This window comes from Sabethes cyaneus, chromosome 1, assembly GCF_943734655.1.
Source record: "Sabethes cyaneus chromosome 1, idSabCyanKW18_F2, whole genome shotgun sequence".
Taxonomy (NCBI): domain Eukaryota; kingdom Metazoa; phylum Arthropoda; class Insecta; order Diptera; family Culicidae; genus Sabethes; species Sabethes cyaneus.
In genome coordinates this window covers 87501201-87517962 of record NC_071353.1, presented here as the reverse complement: position 1 = coordinate 87517962, position 16762 = coordinate 87501201, and the positions used below count along the sequence as shown (strand labels likewise).

The 16762-nt window shown below is 40.2% G+C and overlaps 1 protein-coding gene across 1 annotated transcript; it reads left to right on the top strand.

Annotated features, from left to right (window-relative positions):
• Positions 1 to 980: 980 nt before the first annotated feature.
• On the top strand, positions 981 to 2303 carry LOC128745915 (uncharacterized). The gene has a single exon (XM_053842979.1). It carries the CDS (start codon positions 981 to 983, stop codon positions 2301 to 2303), a length of 1323 nt encoding a protein of 440 aa, XP_053698954.1.
• Positions 2304 to 16762: the final 14459 nt, after the last annotated feature.

Below are 16762 nucleotides of genomic sequence, written 5' to 3'. Positions count from 1 at the left end.
CCGTGGATATAGCTGAAGTCGGTGGAAATAAACGGTACAAGTTGTCTGAAGTGTACACAGTCGACAACCTTGGTTTACCGCAACAGACTACTGACTAAGCCGAACTTGCTGCTCGATTTGCTCATCTCAGCCAGTTACCGGTGAAAAGTTTTAAATCCGCTATACCAGGTATTCTGATCGGTCAAAATAATTGTCATTTGCTAGCTACATTGAAGTTGCGGGAAGGCAAATTAAATGAGCCGATTGCGACAAAGACCAGAATCGGATGGGCAGTGTGTGGGAGTCTTCGGAAACCACGTGTAAGTCCGGTACATGTTCACGTACAAGCGGAGCCAACTAACGCTGATCTTCACGAATACGTTCAGCGCTTTTTCGATGTCGAAAGTTTGGGTGTAGCTGTTGCACCAACAGTGAAAAGTACAGAAGAACAACGTGCATATAACATTCTGGAAGCTACTACGCGACGAGTAAATGAAGAGAGTTTCGAGACAGGCCTTCTCTGGAAGTATGACTACATTGAATTTCCAGATAGCCGACCGATGGCGGAACGACGTTTCAAATGTCTGGAGAAGCGTTTAGCAAGAAACCCAAAGCTTTATGAAAGCGTTCGTCGGCAAATAGCGAATTTTAGGGCTCAGGGTTATATAAACGAAGCAACGGCAGAAGAAATTGAGGGATTCGATTTGCGTCGCACGTGGTACTTGCCGATTGGAGTCGTTGTTAATGAGAAAAAACCGGGGAAAGTTAGAGTTATCTGGGATGCGGCAGCTAAAGCAGATGGCATATCCTTAAACTCCATGCTACTTACAGGGCCGGATCTCCTAACGCCATTATTGTCTGTAATGTTTCCCTACCGAGAGCGCCAAATTGCGGTGTCAGCTGACATTAAGGAAATGTTTTTACAAATCTCTATCCGCGAACCCGACCGCAGTGCTTTGCTCTTTCCATACAGAGATTCCCCTGAGCTGCCGATGAGTACTATGGTATCGGATGTTGCAATATTCGGAGCAGCTTGCTCACCAGCACATTCCCAGTTTATTAAGGACCTGAACGCGACAGAGCATGAGGCGGAGCTTCCACGAGGTGCGGCTGCAGTAAAGCAAAGGCATTACGTGGACGATTACGTAGATAGCTTTGACACGGCAGAAGAAGCAGTAGAAGTGGCGAAGGAGGTGATTGAGGTGCACAGACGGGCAGGATTCCATATCCGCAATTGGATGTCGATCGAGAAGAGCGTACTAGAAAAATTGGGAGAAGTGAACCAGCAACTGCCGAAAGCCATGTTTCCGGAAAAGGCGATTGAATTCGAGCGAGTGTTGAGAATGGCGTGGGATCAAGGAGAGGACGTTTTCGCATTCACTTTGCAATTCTGCGAAAAGGTTCATACTCTGTTAGACGGAACTACGATCCCTACGAAAAGAGAAATGCTGCGACTGGTTATGAGCATTTATGATCCTCTGGGACTAGTAGCGTCTTTCGTCGTCCACGGGAAAATTCTCATTCAAGAAGTTTGGCGCACACACACTGATTGGGATAGCAACGTTCCAGTAGAGATTGCCTCCCGTTGGATGGAGTGGTTGGTGGTTCTCAAGAAAATGGTCGAATTGCGTATCCCTAGATGCTACTTTCCGGGATATGATCCTGTAAGCTTCAATAACCTGGAATTGCACGTGTTTGTTGACGCAAGCGCTCAAGCCTTTGCAGCGGTAGCGTATTTCCGCATCGTAGACCAAGAACGGATCAGAGTTGCGCTTGTTTCATCGAAAACGAAAGTGGCACCACTTCGAAGGCTTTCGATACCACGATTGGAGCTAATGGCAGCGTTGCTAGGAGCTCGTTTGCGGAAAACTATCCAAGATAACCCGATAAAGATTCGGAAATCATGTTTCTGGAGTAACTCATCGTCCGTTTGCTCGTGGATTAAATCCGACACCCGTCGGTATCGCCAATTCGTCGCATTCAGAGTCAATGAAATATTAAATCTCTCGAGCATCGATGAATGGCAGTGGATGTCAACAAAAGTAAACGTAGCTGACGAAGCCACGAAGTGGGGTAAAGGCCCTTCGTGTAACATAGACAGCCGTTGGTTCCAGGGACCCGAATTCCTGTACAACAGCGACACTAGCTACTTGATGGTTCCAGAAGAAGGTACAGACGAAAGTGATAAAGAATTGCGGGAAGCATATGTATGCAATCATCTGGCGAGGCAGGCAGTGATAGACGTTAATAGGTTTTCTCGATTCGAACGATTATTGCGTTCAGTTACATACGTTCACCATTGGGCAGATACCGTGCGGGTTTGAAAGAAGAATGCATTTTCGAAGACAGTCGGACTGACGAAAATAGAAATCCAGAAAGCAGAGAGAACATTGTGGATGATGGCGCAATCCGAATCGTTCCCGGATGAAGTTGCAATCCTGAGACAAAATGTGGACTCGGAAGTTTCACGTCAGAAACAGGTAAAGACAACCAGCAGTATTTTCAAGCAGACACCGTTTGCTGACGAGTATGGAGTATTACGAGTGGGTGGCAGGGCAATAAATGCGCTGGAACTTTCGTACGACATGAAGTTCCCGATTATATTGCCTAGAAATCATCAAATTACGGGACTATTGTTGGATTCCTACCATCGAAAGTACGGTCATGCTAATGATGAAACCATAGTCAACGAAGTGCGTCAGAAATTCCACGTTCCGCGATTGAGAGTCGAAGTTCGTTTGACCAGAAAGCGCTGTATGTGGTGTCGCGTATACAAAACAACACCGGTTGCACCAAAAATGGGGCCGCTTCCCGCGGTACGATTACAACCATACGTACACCCATTCACTTACGTAGGCATAGACCTTTTTGGACCGTATCTAGTGAAAACCGGACGAAGCGTAGCGAAACGATGGGTTTGCCTTTTTACTTGCCTTACAACAAGAGCCATCCATCTTGAAGTAGTTGCCAGTTTAACCACCGATGCATGCAAGAAAGCGATCAGAAGGTTCATAGCACGGCGGGGAGCTCCGCAAGAAATTTACTCCGACAACGGTACAAATTTTGTAGGGGCCAGCCATGAACTACAAGATGAAATTAAAAGAATTCATACTGATTTAGGAAGTACTTTCACGAATGCTCAAACACAGTGGTGGTTTAATCCTCCTGCTGCTCCCCACATGGGAGGCTGCTGGGAGAGGATGGTTCGGGCTGTCAAATCAGCGCTGGGATGCGTCCCAGTAGAGCGAAAGCTGGACGACGAATCTTTCCTCACAGTACTGACAGAAGCCGAGAGCATGGTTAACTCCAGACCATTAACGTTCATCCCACTGGAAACGGCCGAGAAGGAGTCTTTAACACCGAAACATTTTTTACAGCTCAATTCGAGCGGTGTGCTAGAACCAGAGAAACTTCCAACAAATACTGGAATGGCACTGAGGAATAACTGGAACATGATAAGGCATACACTGGATAATTTCTGGCGTCGCTGGCTAGAAGAGTATCTACCAACAATTATTAGGCGTACGAAATGGTTTAAGGACGTGAAGCCGATCGAGGAAGGAGATCTTGTTTACATAGTAGACGAAAATATTAGAAACCGGTGGATACGTGGACGAGTGATTCGTACAATTCTAGGAAAAGATGAAGTAGCACGTCGAGCATTTGTACAGACTTCAGTAGGTGTTTTAAAAAGGCCTGTTGTGAAGCTGGCTGTGCTGGACGTAGGACCTGGTGACGCTGGAATCAAAATTGTGGCGACACGGGGGGGGGGGGGGGAGGATGTTCGCCGCAACAGTCCCTTGTATTGAACAACCCTAGCGCGACTCATCGTGAGCCACTATCATTGCCCAACGGATCTACTGACACTGACAAATGGGATACTTAATGATGATGATGATGATGATGTTTGAAGTGTCAAAGTGAATGATATGCAAATCCTAAACTAAATTAATCCTAAACTAAAGTTATATGCTATCGAATTTATTTGCTATTCTAAAATAAATATACTTACGAGGTAAAGTTATAAAAAAGCTTAAAAATGTTAAAATTTATTACTTACACAATACTGTTACAGGCTAAACTTATAGAATAATATACTCTATGGCATAGATTTAAAGCTAAAAAGGAGACTAAATTGTAAGTTAAAATCCTATTGTTCATTATACAGTGATAGAATAAAACCTAAATTTGTAGCTTTGAGCTGATTACATTCCACACTATCTGGAGTGTTTTGCTGCAAGAACTCCGAAAAGCATCTATCCCAACACTGGCCAAGCAAAAAAATCTCTTTAAATCAAGGATAATATGTGGTTCTTAAGTAATTCGGGGGCGCTGAGTCCGAATTTCAGGTTTATTTTGCATTAAAACGTATATTTTTTGTGTTGGGCAGAATTTGCAACTATTTTTCTAGAATTTTTAAGTATAATAACGTATAAGAAATGAGGGTCATTTGGAAAACTATTGCAGATGGATTTTTATAGGATAAAACATTATATAAAACAATACAAAGCAAGTATGAGCTTTAATAATCAACACAAAATCCATATAGGTTAATATTAATCAAAAATCAAAACTTTTCTCCTTATTAGTTTTCTTAATCTTCTTTATCTCCATCTTCTTTTTCTTCTTCTTCTTCTTCTTCTTCTTCTACTTCTGCATAATCACTCGTTTCAGAGGGACAGCTCAGAAAAACAGAGGGACAGCTCAGACACTGCCAGCGACGAGTACGCATATTCGGTAGGCTGCAGTATATCAGCAAATTAAAGTGTTTTATTACAATTTGTTATGTTGGAACTTGTTGGATACGTATAATCTGAATATGTCGCGCGTGGAAAATATAAAGTTTAGATCATAAAAGTGCATCTTATTGTGAAAATTAGATATAAAAGTTCTGCGATGTCCAGCCATTTTTTCACTGCTGTTCATTGGTGTTGGTGTCAATAGGACGGGATCAGTAGCACATTACGATTCAAACAAGAAAGAGGAAGAGAAAACATCGCAAAAATTTGTTTCTCTGTTGACTGTTGCCAGCAAAACAAGATAAGTTCCACTTTCTTTTTTAAACCTAACATGATTTTTCTTCCAGCATTCTGTCGTGAGAAAATTTGCCGCGTCCAAGGCATGTCTAGTATATATTAATTAACTTATGTCGTATGGACCATTGAGCTTGCTGATGTTTATCGTACGCACACATCGACGCGCGATTTGTTGTTGCTGTTGTTAGATTTTACATTGATTTTACACGTTTGTTTTTGTTTTCCCCCAGTTATACCCCGGTATAAAAACATACGTTTGAGTGATAAACGATAAGTTTTTGTAGCCTTTTGCACTGGGCTTAGCAAGCTCTATAGAGCTTTCCAGTTATGTGTGTGTTGGTGCCTGAAAATGAGGCAAACAACAACAGTAAACACAAGAGATGCATTCTTTTGTCACCAAGGTACAGAATGATTTTCATCTTCCGCTGGCTTAAATACCAGCAAATTTTCAAATTTTGTGCTTGAATTGGAAACAGGATGATAAATTTGACCAAAATATGTGCTCTGCAGTGTGGCAAACGGAGCAACACAACTAATAATCGCGACTTTTCGGTTTGCTCCTCCAGCATCAGCTGTTCCCCAACATGAGGCAAACAACATGTATACACGCGTATTTCGATGTTCGCGTGTGTGGGTGCATGAGCTGTCAGAAAGCTCTATGGACGGCAACTTGATTGTTATATGTCTTGTATAGTCTAACGGTATTTAGTCTGATAGCTTGGTACGATTGAATATTGGATGGTTTGTGATAGTTGACTGTATATAAAGAATACCTTTATATATTCTTATAAATTTCACTGGTGTGGCTGACAAGTTCTGCATACATTGCTTGACAACACCCATTGGTTTTGGAGCCACTGATTTTGATGCTAGCATTTTGGTTGGTGCTCCCAGAAACGGTACAGGCTAGACGATACGTCGTGTTAGTTGGTGCCTGGTCCCTGGTGTTTTGACATTTTAATCTCCCTGGTTTCGTTCATATTGCCAATATTTTTGTTTTTTCTTCTCGAAGCTGCATGAGCTTTGTCAGCACACGCGCACTTATGTTGATAGACGGTACAGTTGGCATGTGGACTGGCTTCTTGCAACATTCGTCTGAAAACTTGGGTGAAGGTAGAGGTACATATGTGCCTGTGTGAGTTTTGCATGACCTTGTAGTTTCTCCATAATGTTGTAGGTGTCCATTGTTTTACCATTCAAGTATTTTCATGAGATCCTAATTGGAAAGCGGAAGTGATAGAAGAAAATTTTCTGTTCATGCACATAGTCTAAAATTATAAATATAACATCCACCGTTTCTCCTATTTGATAGTTTTTTTAACATGATTAAGATACATAAACATGCACAAATCAATAAATTTGATTTGAAGCATTAGTTAAGCATGGCATAAGATATGTTCGGTAGTTATTTCTGGCATTGGTTTTCGGACGGTCGCATAATCAACCCTTTTGGGTGCATTGTGTGGCCTTTTAAAAACCAATGCCAGATTTGCAATAGCATGAAATAATTATAAAATGCATATTGACAATATATGCAAGATATGTTGATCTATTTTGATAAAGTTTACGTTTCGAAACATAAAAAGTATCGACACTCAATTATCAAAAATTTTGTTTGTTCGTTGAATATGTAAATTGGATAATTTATTGTAAGAAGTATTTCCTTTGGTGCTGATTTTCGGTAGTGGCGTGCGCATAAAAAAGTTATGTCCCTTTTCGTGGTAATATTATTTTGAATACTTTCCGGCGTTCCCGGGCATTCTATATCCGATAAATCGAACACACTCGATGTTTAATATTCAATTTTTGAATGAATTCTGATGTTCACATTGAGGTTCTGTTCGTGATAAAATTCAAAGCTGTTGCGTGCATTATCGGCGAAGCAGGCGAATAATGTATGTTCATGAGGGATGTTCATCGATTCAAATGATCACTTTTTCGCGAAATCTCCAATCACTGCCCTCTACGAATGACGATGGTAACTTTTAGGTTTTATATGTACCATCACTCTCGCATCACAACCACACTGACATCATTGCATGAGATCATACAACAACATCACACGCATACATTCTTTCAGATAGTTGCGATCACTAACACTTATAAGCAGTGGTAACTCCCTTGGGATAAGAGATGGCGTTAGTAGTATCGTCCTTTGCTGTGTATATGCGAACCTTCTACTATGCTCAGCCTAGTTCTGGTGTCTTTGCTGAATCTGTATACGTGACTACACTTTCAAGGATATTTTTTTCATGAACATGAACCTATATATCCCTTGGTCCCTCCTTTCGCCCATTTATTGTACTTTCGAAAGCTTATTGCAGGGTTTTTATATCGTGGATATGAAAATATAGCAAAACTCCCTACGGCCGGCTGTTTGGAGTTCAATTTGCTACTAATAATGACAATATGTATCGGTAAGGGCCCAACAATATTTCGACTGTTGGTTTAAACTATCTCCAAACATAAATCTGTCGACATAACTAAATTATCTTAAACAAGCTTTTCGAAACGGCCGGTTCAATAAAGGCCGAATATAAGAAAAACGCTAAAAAAATAAATATAAAAAATACATAATAATATTGTGCTTCCCGAGAAAATATTTCGTTTTCCAGTTTAATATAGTTGTGCGCAAAGGTAAATCATATATTATTGACAGTGTAAGCACGTGTAAGTTTTTTATGTTTATGCTCTTATTCTTTGCTTAGATAATATTTGTTTTGTCCTATTACGTACAGACTTACAAACAACACAGTTACAATGTCTTACGTTAACCGAAAATAATAAAATTTAAATGCTGATTGCGTTTGTGAAAAATTTGTCCATGTTTGAACGGGCAAACACGAAGCAAGCTACCCTAGCATTCAGCTGATGAGCGAGAGAGAAATATTGTTGTTTTTCTCATCACTCTTGCGTTGACAGTTTCTTACGAGATTTCGTAAGAGTGTAAAAGAGATACTTTGACTGCGAGCAACCAGAACAGAGCTGCGCGCAACTGTTAGGCGCACAACTAAACCGACGAAAGAAAAATTTTAGATAATAATCGCAATATCTTTATTAAAAAAAATCAGAGGGGTTGTGTGCAGGACACGACCGCATATATAGGTGACGCAGGACTACGTAAGTCTCTTTGTAGTGATAGTAGCATGTATTCATGCTTGTAATAGGGTGTTCGCAGAGTGCATATGTATTGAAGAGCTGTTGGGCAGGCAAAAGTGACAGCTCTATATACAGTGGACCCCCGTTCGTTTGAACGATTCCTCATGCAAACTAACGGGGTTACTTTTTAATTTGAACAACTGGTAACCCGAAATATGCTGAAACCTGTGTGAACTGGCCGCCCTGCTCTTTGTTATTGTTTTGGTGGTTTGTTTTAGTTGGCAGTTGCAAGTGCGAATATTGCATTTTCCGATCGGATTTCTCTCTTAATCGTTAGAAAACGAAATGTGAAACCGATTAAACACGCTAGGTCAGTACAAACGAATCGGACAAATGATGTCATGTTTAGTATGACATTTGAACCATTTTTAATTTGCACGTCGTGCAAACCAACGGGGTTCAAATTAAAAAGTGTTCAGATTAAAAATGGTCAAACGAACGGGGGTCCACGGTAAACTGTAAGGGTTGGAAAGGGCGAGATTTTTTAATTAATTTAATTTCTTCATTGAAAACAGAAATTACTATTTCCGTTATATGTATAGCAAGGTAATATATCTGTTTACTAAATAACGAATCTATTTTCAACAAACAAGCTAAAACGCGGTAGAATTGATCAAAAATGTTAATAAAATGTATTAACTATGTTAGCGGGATAAACCTGACCAAATATCTATAACCAAGTTTCGGCCAAGAAAACAATAAATTATACTAATACTACATCCGAAAAACGTATTTTTGGGTCACCGATTTAATGCTAATTTACTGAAATATTAGTTGCTAAATGTGAACATATATATCGGGATACATTTCTTGGTTGATTTAAACATTAGTTGTTTCGAATGTATAAATAATTTTAGAAAAAATGATCATTTTATCCAACGCGTTTTTACTGCTTCGAATAGGAAAAGATGCAATGTGTGCCTAACAGACGTCTTGCATGTGTGTGTAGCAAAAGCCCTATCATTCGATTCTTCATGTATACATGGTATATGCAACATATATCTATACCTATAAAGAAGGATTTCTGTCTGTCTGTCTGTCTGTCTGTCTGTCTGTCTGTCTGTCTGTCTGTCTGTCTGTCTGTCTGTCTGTCTGTCTGTCTGTCTGTCTGTATGTCTGTCTGTCCTGTGTTCCTTATAGAATCAAAACCTACTGAACCAATCGGCGTGAAAATTTGCATGTAGAGGTTTTTGGGGCCAGGAAAGGTTTTAGTGATGGTTAGAGACCCCTCCCCCCACTAAGAGGGGGGGCTCCCATACAAATGAAACACAAATTTCTGCATAACTCGAGAACTAATCAAGCAAATAGAACCAAATTTGGCATGTGGGTGTTTTCGGTGACAAGAATTTATTCTAGGGTAATTTGAGACCCCTCCCCTCTTTATAAGGGGAATTATAACTCCTCTCCCCTTTAAGAGGGGGGATTTCCATACAGATTTCCTCATAACTCGAGAACTAATCAAGCAAATGGAACCAAATTTGGCATGTGAAAGTTTTCGAGGCAACCATTTTTCCCATTATGAATTAGGACTTCTTACCTTTTTAGGAGGGGGGGGGCTCCCATTCAAACGAAATACAAATTTGCTCATAACTTTAGAACTAATCAAGCAAATGGAACCAAATTTGGCATGTGAAAGTTTTCGAGGGCAAGAAAATTTTCTATGTTGAATTAGGACCCCTCCTCACTTTAAGAGGGGGGGCTCCTGTACAAATGAAATACCAATTTCCTCATAACTCGAGAACTAATCAAGCAAATGGAACCAAATTTGGCATGTGGTGTTTTTGGAGACAAAATTTTTTTCTATGATGAATTGGGACCCCTCCCGACTTTAAGTGGGGGGGGGGGCTCCTATACAAACGAAATACAAATTTCCTTATAACTCGAGAGCTAATCCAACAAATGGAACCAAATTTGGCATGTAGGTGTTTTTGGAGGCAAGAATTTTTTCTATGATGAATAAGAACCTCTCCCCACTTTAGGAGGGGGGGCTCCTATACAAATGAAATACAAATTTCCTCCTAACTCGAGAACCAATCAAGCAAATAGAACCAAATTTGGCATGTGGGTGTTTTCGGTGACAAGAATTTATTCTATGGTAAATTGAGACCCCTCCCTCTTTATAAGGGGAATTGTAACTCCTCTCCCCTTTAAGAGGGGGGGCTTCCATACAAATTTCCTCATAACTCGAGAACTAATCAAGCAAATGGAACCAAATTTGGCATGTGAAGGTTTTCGAGAGCAAGAAAATTTTCTATGGTGAATTAGGACCCCTCCCCACTTTAAGAGGAGGGGCTCCTGTACAAATGAAATACAAATTTCCTCATAACTCGAGAACTAATCAAGCGAATTGAACCAAATTTGGCATATGTGTGTTTTTGGAGACAATTTTTTTTTCAATGATGAATTGGGACCCTTCCCCACTTTAGGAGGGGGGGCTCCAATACAAACGAAATACAAATTTCCCCATAACTCGAGAACTAATCAAGCAAATAGAACCAAATTCGGCATGTGGAGGTTTTTGGAGGCAAATATATTTTCTACGGTGAATTAGGATCCTTCCACACTTCAAGAGGGGGGGCTTCTACACAAATGAAATACAAATTTCCTCATAATTCGAGAACTAATCAGGCAAATGGAACCATATTTGGCATGTGGGTGTTTTTGGAGGCAACCATTTTTCCCATTATGAATTAGGACTTCTTACCTTTTTAGGAGGGGGGGGGCTCCCATTCAAACGAAATACAAATTTGCTCATAACTTTAGAACTAATCAAGCAAATGGAACCAAATTTGGCATGTGAGAGTTTTAGATGGCAGAATTTTTTTTCTGTGGTGTATTACGACCCCTTTCCCTTTTAGAAGGGTGGGCTCCCATACAAATGAAATACAAATTTCCTTATAATTTGAGTACTAATCAAGCAAATGGAACCAAATTTAGCATGTAGGAGATTTTTGAGTCTTGAATTTATTTTATGATAGAGACCTCTCACCCCTGTGGTAGGGGGATATGGACTCTCATACAAATAAAACAGAAATTTTTGCGAAACTCAAAAACTAATCCAACTCGAGAAATTCGAGACTCTTCCATAAAACATTAATCAATAACAAGACCACAAAAACTATCTATAGTAACACTAGATCATTCAGGACGAGCCGGTCGCGAGTGTTGCCGGTGACCCGCCGTCGGAAGCGCCGCCCACTGGGGGGCTTGCAAAACTCGAGATAGTGACAAAGATCATCCGAGATTCATGATTTATGTACAACACAGGTTAATTTGTGGCAATACGAAGTTTGTCGGGTCAGCTAGTATATATATATATATATCTATACCTATAAAAAAGGATTTCTGTCTGTCTGTCCTGTGTTCCTTATAGAATCAAAAACTACTGAACCAATCGGCGTGAAAATTTGCATGTAGAGGTTTTTGGGGTCAGGAAAGGTTTTAGTGATGGTTAGAGACCCCTCCCCCCACTAAGAGGGGGGGCTCCCATACAAATGAAACACAAATTTCTGCATAACTCGAGAACTAATCAAGCAAATAGAACCAAATTTGGCATGTGGGTGTTTTCGGTGACAAGAATTTATTCTAGGGTAATTTGAGACCCCTCCCCTCTTTATAAGGGGAATTATAACTCCTCTCCCCTTTAAGAGGGGGGATTTCCATACAGATTTCCTCATAACTCGAGAACTAATCAAGCAAATGGAACCAAATTTGGCATGTGAAAGTTTTCGAGGCAACCATTTTTCCCATTATGAATTAGGACTTCTTACCTTTTTAGGAGGGGGGGGGCTCCCATTCAAACGAAATACAAATTTGCTCATAACTTTAGAACTAATCAAGCAAATGGAACCAAATTTGGCATGTGAAAGTTTTCGAGGGCAAGAAAATTTTCTATGTTGAATTAGGACCCCTCCTCACTTTAAGAGGGGGGGCTCCTGTACAAATGAAATACCAATTTCCTCATAACTCGAGAACTAATCAAGCAAATGGAACCAAATTTGGCATGTGGTGTTTTTGGAGACAAAATTTTTTTCTATGATGAATTGGGACCCCTCCCGACTTTAAGTGGGGGGGGGGGCTCCTATACAAACGAAATACAAATTTCCTTATAACTCGAGAGCTAATCCAACAAATGGAACCAAATTTGGCATGTAGGTGTTTTTGGAGGCAAGAATTTTTTCTATGATGAATAAGAACCTCTCCCCACTTTAGGAGGGGGGGCTCCTATACAAATGAAATACAAATTTCCTCCTAACTCGAGAACCAATCAAGCAAATAGAACCAAATTTGGCATGTGGGTGTTTTCGGTGACAAGAATTTATTCTATGGTAAATTGAGACCCCTCCCTCTTTATAAGGGGAATTGTAACTCCTCTCCCCTTTAAGAGGGGGGGCTTCCATACAAATTTCCTCATAACTCGAGAACTAATCAAGCAAATGGAACCAAATTTGGCATGTGAAGGTTTTCGAGAGCAAGAAAATTTTCTATGGTGAATTAGGACCCCTCCCCACTTTAAGAGGAGGGGCTCCTGTACAAATGAAATACAAATTTCCTCATAACTCGAGAACTAATCAAGCGAATTGAACCAAATTTGGCATATGTGTGTTTTTGGAGACAATTTTTTTTTCAATGATGAATTGGGACCCTTCCCCACTTTAGGAGGGGGGGCTCCAATACAAACGAAATACAAATTTCCCCATAACTCGAGAACTAATCAAGCAAATAGAACCAAATTCGGCATGTGGAGGTTTTTGGAGGCAAATATATTTTCTACGGTGAATTAGGATCCTTCCACACTTCAAGAGGGGGGGCTTCTACACAAATGAAATACAAATTTCCTCATAATTCGAGAACTAATCAGGCAAATGGAACCATATTTGGCATGTGGGTGTTTTTGGAGGCAACCATTTTTCCCATTATGAATTAGGACTTCTTACCTTTTTAGGAGGGGGGGGGGCTCCCATTCAAACGAAATACAAATTTGCTCATAACTTTAGAACTAATCAAGCAAATGGAACCAAATTTGGCATGTGAGAGTTTTAGATGGCAGAATTTTTTTTCTGTGGTGTATTACGACCCCTTTCCCTTTTAGAAGGGTGGGCTCCCATACAAATGAAATACAAATTTCCTTATAATTTGAGTACTAATCAAGCAAATGGAACCAAATTTAGCATGTAGGAGATTTTTGAGTCTTGAATTTATTTTATGATAGAGACCTCTCACCCCTGTGGTAGGGGGATATGGACTCTCATACAAATAAAACAGAAATTTTTGCGAAACTCAAAAACTAATCCAACTCGAGAAATTCGAGACTCTTCCATAAAACATTAATCAATAACAAGACCACAAAAACTATCTATAGTAACACTAGATCATTCAGGACGAGCCGGTCGCGAGTGTTGCCGGTGACCCGCCGTCGGAAGCGCCGCCCACTGGGGGGCTTGCAAAACTCGAGATAGTGACAAAGATCATCCGAGATTCATGATTTATGTACAACACAGGTTAATTTGTGGCAATACGAAGTTTGTCGGGTCAGCTAGTATATATATATATATATCTATACCTATAAAAAAGGATTTCTGTCTGTCTGTCCTGTGTTCCTTATAGAATCAAAAACTACTGAACCAATCGGCGTGAAAATTTGCATGTAGAGGTTTTTGGGGTCAGGAAAGGTTTTAGTGATGGTTAGAGACCCCTCCCCCCACTAAGAGGGGGGGCTCCCATACAAATGAAACACAAATTTCTGCATAACTCGAGAACTAATCAAGCAAATAGAACCAAATTTGGCATGTGGGTGTTTTCGGTGACAAGAATTTATTCTAGGGTAATTTGAGACCCCTCCCCTCTTTATAAGGGGAATTATAACTCCTCTCCCCTTTAAGAGGGGGGTTTCCATACAAATTTCCTCATAACTCGAGAACTAATCAAGCAAATGGAACCAAATTTGGCATGTGAAGGTTTTCGAGGGCAAGAAAATGTTCTATGTTGAATAAGGACCCCTCCTCACTTTAAGAGGGGGGGCTCCTGTACAAATGAAATACCAATTTCCTCATAACTCGAGAACTAATCAAGCAAATGGAACCAAATTTGGCATGTGTGTGTTTTTGGAGACAAAATTTTTTTCTATGATGAATTGGGACCCCTCCCCACTTTAAAAGGGGGGGGGGCTCCTATACAAACGAAATACAAATTTCCTTATAACTCGAGAGCTAATCCAGCAAATGGAACCAAATTTGGCATGTAGGTGTTTTTGGAGGCAAGAATTTTTTCTACGATGAATAAGAACCTCTTCCCACTTTAGGAGGGGGGGCTCCTATACAAATGAAATACATATTTCCTCATAACTCGAGAAATAATCAAGCAAATAGAACCAAATTTGGCATGTGGGTGTTTTCGGTGACAAGAATTTATTCTATGGTAAATTGAGACCCCTCCCTCTTTATAAGGGGAATTGTAACTCCTCTCCCCTTTAAGAGGGGGGGCTTCCATACAAATTTCCTCATAACTCGAGAACTAATCAAGCAAATGGAACCAAATTTGGCATGTGATGGTTTTCGAGGGCAAGAAAATTTTCTACGGTGAATTAAGACCCCTCCCCACTCTAAGAGGGGGGCTCCTGTACAAATGAAATACAAATTTCCTCCTAACTCGAGAACTAATCAAGCAAATAGAACAACATTTGGCATGTGGGTGTTTTTTTTTTGGTGACAAGAATTTATTCTATGGTAATTTGAGACCCCTCCCCTCTTTATAAGAGGAATTATAACTCCTCTCCCCTTTAAGAGGGGGGGCTTCCATACAAATTTCCTCATAACTCGAGAACTAATCAAGCAAATGGAACCAAATTTGGCATGTGTGTGTTTTTGGAGACAAAATTTTTTTCTATGATGAATTGGGACCCCTCCCCACTTTAAAAGGGGGGGGGGCTCCTATACAAACGAAATACAAATTTCCTTATAACTCGAGAGCTAATCCAGCAAATGGAACCAAATTTGGCATGTAGGTGTTTTTGGAGGCAAGAATTTTTTCTACGATGAATAAGAACCTCTTCCCACTTTAGGAGGGGGGGCTCCTATACAAATGAAATACATATTTCCTCATAACTCGAGAAATAATCAAGCAAATAGAACCAAATTTGGCATGTGGGTGTTTTCGGTGACAAGAATTTATTCTATGGTAAATTGAGACCCCTCCCTCTTTATAAGGGGAATTGTAACTCCTCTCCCCTTTAAGAGGGAGAGTTTTAGATGGCAGAATTTTTTTTCTGTGGTGTATTACGACCCCTTTCCCTTTTAGAAGGGTGGGCTCCCATACAAATGAAATACAAATTTCCTCATAACTCGAGAACTAATCAAGCAAATGGAACCAAATTTGGCATGTGAAGGTTTTCGAGAGCAAGAAAATTTTCTATGGTGAATTAGGACCCCTACCCACTTTAAGAGGAGGGGCTCCTGTACAAATGAAATACAAATTTCCTCATAACTCGAGAACTAATCAAGCGAATTGAACCAAATTTGGCATGTATGTGTTTTTGGAGACAATTTTTTTTTTCAATGATGAATTGGGACCCCTCCTTACTTTAGGAGGGGGGGTCGTATACAAACGAAATACAAATTTCCTCATAACTCAAGAACTAATCCAGCAAATGGAACCAAATTTGGCGTGTAGGTGTTTTTGGAGGCAAGAATTTTTTCTGTGATGAATTAGGACCTCTTCCCACATTAGGAGGGGGGGCTCCAATACAAATGAATTACAAATTTCCCCATAACTCGAGAACTAATCAAGCCAATAGAACCAAATTCGGTATGTGGAGGTTTTTGGAGGCAAAAATATTTTCTACGGTGAATTAGGATCCTTCCACACTTCAAGAGGGGGGGCTTCTACACAAATGAAATACAAATTTCCTCATAATTCGAGAACTAATCAAGCAAATGGAACCATATTTGGCATGTGGGTGTTTTTGGAGGCAACCATTTTTCCCATGATGAATTAGGACTTCTTACCTTTTTAGGAGGGGGGGGGGCTCCCATTCAAACGAAATACAAATTTGCTCATAACTTTAGAACTAATCAAGCAAATGGAACCAAATTTGGCATGTGAGAGTTTTAGATGGTAGAATTTTTTTTTCTGTGGTGTATTACGACCCCTTTCCCTTTTAAGAGGGTGGGCTCCCATACAAATGAAATACAAATTTCCTTATAATTTGAGTACTAATCTAGCAAATGGAACCAAATTTAGCATGTAGGAGATTTTTGAGTCTTGAATTTATTTTATGATAGTTAGAGACCTCTCACCCTTGTGGTAGGGGGATATGGACTCTCATACAAATAAAACAGAAATTTTTGCGAAACTCAAAAACTAATCCAACTCGAGAAATTCGAGACTCTTCCATAAAACATTAATCAATAACAAGACCACAAAAACTATCTATAGTAACACTAGATCATTCAGGACGAGCCGGTCGCGAGTGTTGCCGGTGACCCGCCGTCGGAAGCGCCGCCCACTGGGGGGCTTGCAAAACTCGAGAAGTGACAAAGATCATCCGAGATTCATGATTTATGTACAACACAGGTTAACTTGTGGCAATA